General features: G+C 36.3%; 1 protein-coding gene across 1 annotated transcript in view; it reads left to right on the top strand.

The window, feature by feature from the left end:
- MYL12B (myosin, light chain 12B, regulatory) overlaps nucleotides 1-5405 on the top strand; it is a 30473-nt gene extending 25068 nt beyond the window's left edge. The window contains exons 3-5 of the mRNA XM_012725904.1: nucleotides 49-169; nucleotides 4016-4177; nucleotides 4969-5405. Coding sequence (XP_012581358.1) covers nucleotides 49-169; nucleotides 4016-4177; nucleotides 4969-5141 — 456 coding nt within the window. The 3' untranslated portion in view covers nucleotides 5142-5405. The remainder of the gene's footprint in view (nucleotides 1-48; nucleotides 170-4015; nucleotides 4178-4968) is intronic.
- Nucleotides 5406-7390: the final 1985 nt, after the last annotated feature.

The raw sequence follows: 7390 nt of genomic DNA, 5'->3' as shown, positions 1-7390 counted from the left end.
GCAAAGACCAAGACCACCAAGAAGCGTCCCCAGCGCGCAACATCTAATGTGTTTGCCATGTTTGACCAGTCACAGATTCAGGAATTCAAAGAGGCCTTCAACATGATTGACCAGAACAGAGATGGTTTCATCGACAAGGAAGATTTGCATGACATGCTTGCTTCTCTAGGTAGACTTTTTTACATATATACATGCTTTTAAAACATAATTGCATGGTTTTAAAAACATTTGGAGCATCAGGAGCTCTCCATATTATAAATAATATCAAGATATAAAGCAGTTCATTCCTAAGGGCTTGCTAAAGAGCAAAAGGATTATATCTACAATGTGTTGACCTTTTAGAATTTGTTTTTGTTATTTTGATTTTTTTTTCCTCCAGCATCCTCTTGACCTTTACATCCTTTTGACCTTTATATCCTTTTTCCCTTCCCTGTCCTGAAATCCTAACCAGAGTAACCTTATTGATAAGTATTTATTTGGTTGAATCATTTATTCTGTATGTCTGATATTTGTCTTAGTCATTCTGATGTACCTTACTACACATAATTACCTTGAACTCCTTATATTTTACTGTAAATGGCAACATTCCATCTTTCCTTATGGCTAAATAGTATTCCATAGTGCTTATATACTACATCTTGATCCAGTCATCTATTGATGGGTATTTACTTCCATGTCCTAGCTGTTGTAAATAATGCTGCAATAAACCTTGTAGTTTTTTGAGTTGATAGTTTCACATTCTTTGGATAGAGACTCAAGTGTGGGATTGCTGGGTCATGCATTTCTAGCTTTTTAAGGTAAATCCAGATGTTGCATCAGTTTACATTCCAACCAACAGGGAAAAGGATTCCCCTTTCTTCACATCTTTCTAGCACTTGTTTTTTCTTTTTTTTTAATATGTGCCATCGTCATGGAAGCAAGCCATTCTAATTTGCAGTAGTATTACATTTGCTTTACTTTCCTTACTTCAGGGTTCAAGACTCCAAAAACATACTTATTTTTGATGTCATTAAACATTTTGCCAGTATTTTCTTCTGTTGTTGCAGATCTTATATCTAAATGTTTAATTCATTTGTAATTTATTTTTGTGCTTTGAGTTCAAGAATGATCCAACTTCCTTCTTTTCCATGTGACTTTCTGGTTTTCCTTTTACCTGGTTTGTACTTTCCTCATTGGCATGGTCATGATTGCTTTATCATAAATTGCTGCTATTTATGTGGATTTATTTGTACTTTTGGCTTCCATTGATTGTAGTTTCATGTCAGTAGCATATTGTTTTAATTACTGTTGCTTTGTAGTATAGTTTTAAAGTCAGGACTTATAATGCCTTTATTTCCTTATTTCTCAGGATTGCTTTTGCTATTTGAATTTTTTTTATAGTCTGTTACAAGCATCATATTTACATATTACATATATTAAGCCATTGTTATATTCCTGGGATAAATTATACTTGATCATAATGTGTAATTTTGTAATATTGAATTCAATTTTGTATTCTTTGCATACTTCCCCAAAATAATAATTCAGCACTTTATGTTTTATGTGACATACAAATATTCTCCTTGTCTCAGAGGTCTATTGAGAGATATTAGTTGGAAGGTGACATATTAGAGTTTCGCCAGTCGTAAGAGGATAAATCTGCAGGAGTGGGGACCTGGCAGGTGCTGTGGGTAGGCAGGCATCTGTTGCCATTAGCTAAATATTACACTTTGTGTTGAGGGAAACAGTGGACTAGACATGAGAGGTCTGCTGTTCCCTGGCCAGCGATCGAACTCATGCTGCAGTGGCTGCCAATAACTTCATTATAATGAGACTTAACCCCTTGCGTCACCAGGGATGCCCTAAATATTATACTCTTGTTAGGTGAAAAGCCAGGAAATGGCAAGTGATTCTAATTTCAAATAAAAATAATACACTTAAAATATACTAATAAGTTATAAGTATACTAATAAGTATTTTACATTAGTATTAATATGTTATAGTTAATCTATACTAATAATGTATTTAATAGTGAAGATTGAGAGTAGATTATCAACAGAACTAAAAAGTAGTAATGATTGTCTCAGGGGAGTAAATGCAGTGCTATAGAAAAAGGAACAAAGGGACTTTAACAATTTTATTTATACTTTTTTTGTAATTAAAGAAAACAAAATAGATACAGATTTAAAGCAAGAAATCACTCTTGGTGATTTCGATTAGGTGATTATTCATTTATTATTCTTTCTATGAATTTGTTGTTTTGATCTTAAAAAGAAGGAAAGGAACTTAGTTCTGCCCCCAGTGAGCACTTGGGCAGAAAGGAATGGCAGACATCCGAATTCTAGATAGGCCAGAGTGATTGGTCTGGCAAAGGGGCACGAGGCAGCCTGAGTTACTCAGGCTCTGATTTCTAGAGTGTTCTTGTGCTTGCCTGTTCTCCGGAAAGAGCAATTCAAGAGCCAGAGAACTAAGAGAAAGGTCTTCCCCCATATCCTTTTTAGTAACCACAACTGGCTAGCTTTTATTCCTTTATCTCTTTTTCCTTCTAATATATTATTTTGAATTTTTTCCAACTGTATAAGGTTGAAAGGACAGTGTAAGGAACATAGATACATCCTTTAACCAGATTCATTAGTTGTTAACATTTTGTCATATTGCTTTTATTATTGGAGTGAGAGTTGTTTCAAGATATTAGTCTAATTTGTTGACTGCAAGTAGGTTATGACCTTCTGCTTTTCACACTCACAATAGCTAAGTAAGTGAATCCTTTTAGACAAATCACTACTGAAGAAGACCACCGAGGAAAATTGAGGGATTTTGTTGCATTCCAAAAATGAGTTCTTAAAACCATGTCCTACCCATAGTAAATTTTTGTTTGATGAATGAATGATGCTGACTTTGCCTCTTCTTTTTGGGGAACCCCCTGCCTTTAAAGAAATGTATTTACTTTTCAGATCAATAAATTATATTGGATGCCTATATTGGGGGGGGTGTTATCCAATATAGAGCTTAGCTTAAACCCGCTTACTGTCAGTCTGTGTGCTTTTTGTACCCATGTTCTCTTGACACCTTTGGGCTATGCTTTTGGGCTACAAAATTTGCTGCAAGAGAAGTGTTAAAAGTGAAGATAGGAAAGTCTATCTTTTTAACTATTTTCACTTATTCCATGATTTTTGAAAGTTTTTTGGGCTAATTTTTGTATTGTTATATTGAATAGGTATAGTGAGTCAGGATTGCGATACAGTATGAAAGCAATTTGGCTATCATTATCACTGAGTTGACTATAAGATTGAGATGTTCTCTTAGATATGAATATTTACCTTATTCTTCTTTTCATGTAGAATCATTCAATGTTAACATTGGAAGGTCCTTTCAGATACTTCATTCAACTGTTTCAGTTTACTGACTAAAAAGTAAGAGTTGGATGGTGGTTCCCCCAGGTCACACAGCAGAACTGGAATTCAGCCCACTGATCCAGACCCTTCCTTCAGTGTTGCATTTGTCACTTACGTGGCCTAAAAAGTGCTTGGACAAAGAGGAGTCGTTTGTTAACTCCCAATATGTCAGTATCTCCATGGGGATTTATTCCAACTTAAAGGGAAGGAGCAAGTGAGGGATTTCCCTTCCTGCCATATTAGAAGAGCGAGAAGTATTCTCTGTTGAAACTAGGTAAAGATTTCTGCATTTTAGTGACACATGTAAACAGTTTTATGGCCTGAGTTTGAGCCCTGGCCAGGGAGCTGACCCACATATGCCTCATCAGAGAACTTTCCTGCTTGCCTGCCGCTCCCTTAGCAATAAATTTATTTCAGTAAATCTGCCTGTTCTGCTCCCCACTATCACCTGTCCCACAACTCTGGCCTATACCACAGTCTTCCTGTCCAAAAAAAAAAAAGAGTTAAGAAATAAAAATAAAATTTAATTTCATTTGTTAGTGATATAACTTAAAAATATGTTGAGAAGTATAATGTAACAAAATAATTACTTATTAAAATCAATTCTTTGTCCTTAAATGTTAAAACATGAAATCTTATAGGAAAGAATCCAACAGATGCATACCTGGATGCCATGATGAACGAGGCTCCAGGGCCCATAAATTTCACCATGTTCCTCACCATGTTCGGGGAGAAGTTAAATGGCACTGATCCCGAAGATGTCATCAGAAATGCTTTTGCTTGCTTTGATGAAGAAGCTACTGGTAAGTGCCCTTTCTTCAACCTCATTCCACAGTTCTGTGAAGCACTTTTAAGGAAATGAAAACATATAGTAAAATACAAATTTTTAAAAAGAATGGTGGGAAGCTGTCATTTATAATAAGACGGTGTAACATTAGGACAGTCCTAGAATAGCAGTATGGGTCCTAGAACATCTATGTGGGTCATAAAGCTTGTGCTGTTGATCTTTGAATTTGGTTCGGAGGCCCCTGAAGGCCAAAGGGAAAATGGCCCCTTACATAGCATTTCTTAGACAGTTGGAACTACTTTTGCAAGAAATGTTTAATCTCACCAAAAAGGATTGTTAATGTCAACATTTACAATCCTAGTCTAACTAGTCACTTTTCTGACTCCTTTCCATCTGTCAGCCCTCTTCTCAGCTGCCCACACCACTCTCAGATAGACCTTGCACCCTCCTACCTGTCCCCATCTCTTGGCAATACTACCCTTTTTCAAATAGTTGGTTGATTGCCATTCCCTTAAAAATGTCTGAAATTCAGGGTTTTATCCTCTATAGAAAGCCCTGGTGTCAGATTGATTTTATATAATTGATTGACTTGAGTTTTTTACACACTGTAATCTAATATTAGTAAAGAACACTAAAAGTAAGTGAGCCACATAACACCAGAGTTGCATGCTGTCTTCATTTACTAATGTATTTTGTTCATATGACTATGGATATTCAGAAATATTTTATACAATTGACCCAGTTTTGAAATGGACCATTAAAGCATCAGGAAATATTCATGACTTCCTTCTCTCTTCTGTCTTCCAGGCACCATTCAGGAAGATTACCTGAGAGAGCTGTTGACAACCATGGGAGACCGGTTTACGGACGAGGAGGTGGATGAGCTGTACAGAGAGGCCCCGATCGACAAGAAGGGAAATTTCAACTACATCGAGTTCACCCGCATCCTTAAACATGGAGCAAAGGATAAAGATGACTGAATGAACTTACACTGGAATCTTGCAGTTACTGTGTGTCTTACTGTTTTATCTCCCTCTGTCTCCTAGATACTTTCCGCCACCCTGATAAACCTGTTGCATGCAGCTTAATTTCACAGCTTTGCCTCTTTTTTTGATGTATTTATTCTAGATCTTTCTGCCACTTAGCACTTGTATGATCAGACTGCAAATGGGGATGAGGTTGTAAATTGTATCGAAAAAGAGATTTTGAATAAAAATCAACAAATGTGAAAGCCTAGGAAAATATATTTCGGTATTTCTGGTTTTGCTGGATTTTTACCCTTTTGTATAATAAAAATGCTATTTTTAAAGAAAGATTATGCTGACTCAAATGGAATATAATAGGTAAAAAAGTGATAGTTGGGGGTAGTTTTTTTTTTTTCAGATTTTCAACAATTCAGATTTCATGGTAGAACTAATTTTTCATATATGGGACAGTTCTTCAGAACATTTAAGTACAAATTAACATAATTATGAAATAATGCCTTAGTTATTTTTCCTGGTAAGCCAAATTTTTAAACTGTCGAATGATAATGGAATGTATTTGAAGAAGCATTTATTTTATTGCTCTAAGATGAGACAACATTCCGAAGAATAATTATGGAACATTTACTATGCATTGCAGTATGATTTCATTGATCTTCCTCACAACCCTATGTATTTTAAGGGGGCTGGGGAGCATGGACTGTGCTCTGTGAAGTTGAGTAAACTGATCAGTGAGAATTCTGGCACTGGAACCATTATGCTATCTTTATAAGATCCTAAATGTGTAAAAGATCAAGATAATTCCATGACATTCTAATATTTCTATAGTCATCATTGAAACTGAAAATAATTTGGGGGAAATTATTTGAGCAGAATTTTGGACAATCTCAGGTATAAAAGTAGAAAATACAAGATTGTAAGCAAATTAACCTTTTGAAGGCAGTTAATGTGGTATAAGCTGTAGGAAAGGACTGGAAGGCAGACAAGGCTGGTATGAGCTCATTTAAAATCTTCAGGCCAACCAATATGAAAAGTGGAAGAGAAAAATCTAAAGAGAAAAATCACTAAAAAAATTTCAAAGTGTTCAATACTTGTGTTGGTACTTTATCTGCCTAGAATCAGTGCATTTATATTTAATATTTGTGCTTTAAAACAGCATAAAAAGCAAATGCTATTCCTTGCTATCACAATTTTTCTGGGCTACCTTTTTTATCATCTTTAAAATGAGAACACTGAGCCATTCTTGTGGTCTGTTGCAATCCTTTGAAGCTCACAAGACCTTTAAGATTTGTTATCCAATCCTTCCCACCCAAAAGACAGGTAAGGCAGCTGTTACTCCATTTGAAAAGTGAGAGCTGCAATTTAGAAAGGCCAAAACATCTAAGATCCCACAAATGTAAGACACCTTACCTTGTTCTTTTCCGGTTAGAAGTCACGATGCAGTGTCAAAAACTGGAAAAATAGTATGTTCAGGCATGGAAAATAGATTGGGATACTCTTGGTCATCTTTAAATCAGTATTTAATGATACTTCTAGTGTTGGAGATAAGTAGGGGGAAGGATAGACAAGGATGTGTCCTGGGGTCAGAGAGGCCTAATCAGCCATTTCAAGTATTGGGGAACGATGAACTGAGCAAGGATACCAGAGAACTTCAGAGATCTGACATTAAGCTGGGATCTGAGTGACGAGGAGGTCCTATGTGACAGGCAGTGCAAGGCAGGCGCATTGGAGAGCATCTGGGGGAGCAGGAGTGGATGTAGTCGCCGGGCAGTTAAGGCTTTGGGCAGGGAAGAAACAAGCTGCTTTTAAAAATTCAACCTTGTGTATATGAGGGTGTGTGTGTGGGGGGGGGGGAGTGGCAAGATTAGAAGCAACAAGGTTTCCAGTTAGGTTATTTCTTTGTCTAGGCAAGACACAGGGGCAAGTTGGATGTAGGAATTTGCTGAGGAGATAAAATCTCTGGCCTATTTGCTTAACTTCTTACCCTGCCTTTGTTACCATTGGGCTGGCATTATTTTAACTGTAATATATTTTTCTTTGCTTAAACCCAGATTTGAAAGACTGGAGGAGGGTGGAGCATTTCGATTTTCAAGATTAAAACAGCAAGATAATTCAATTACTTAAATGTTTTATGCTGACCTGACATATCACAGTCTGTTTTACCTTTATTATCAATAAAGAGCATTGTAGAATTCAGAGCAATAAGGCATCTAGATTAGGATTTTTCCCTTTCTGGTGTCCAATAA

This window comes from Condylura cristata, unplaced genomic scaffold (genome assembly GCF_000260355.1).
Source record: "Condylura cristata isolate star-nosed mole 26May11 unplaced genomic scaffold, ConCri1.0 scaffold00016, whole genome shotgun sequence".
Taxonomy (NCBI): domain Eukaryota; kingdom Metazoa; phylum Chordata; class Mammalia; order Eulipotyphla; family Talpidae; genus Condylura; species Condylura cristata.
Note: the sequence above shows the minus strand (reverse complement) of the source record. Positions and strands in the feature narration are given on the sequence as shown.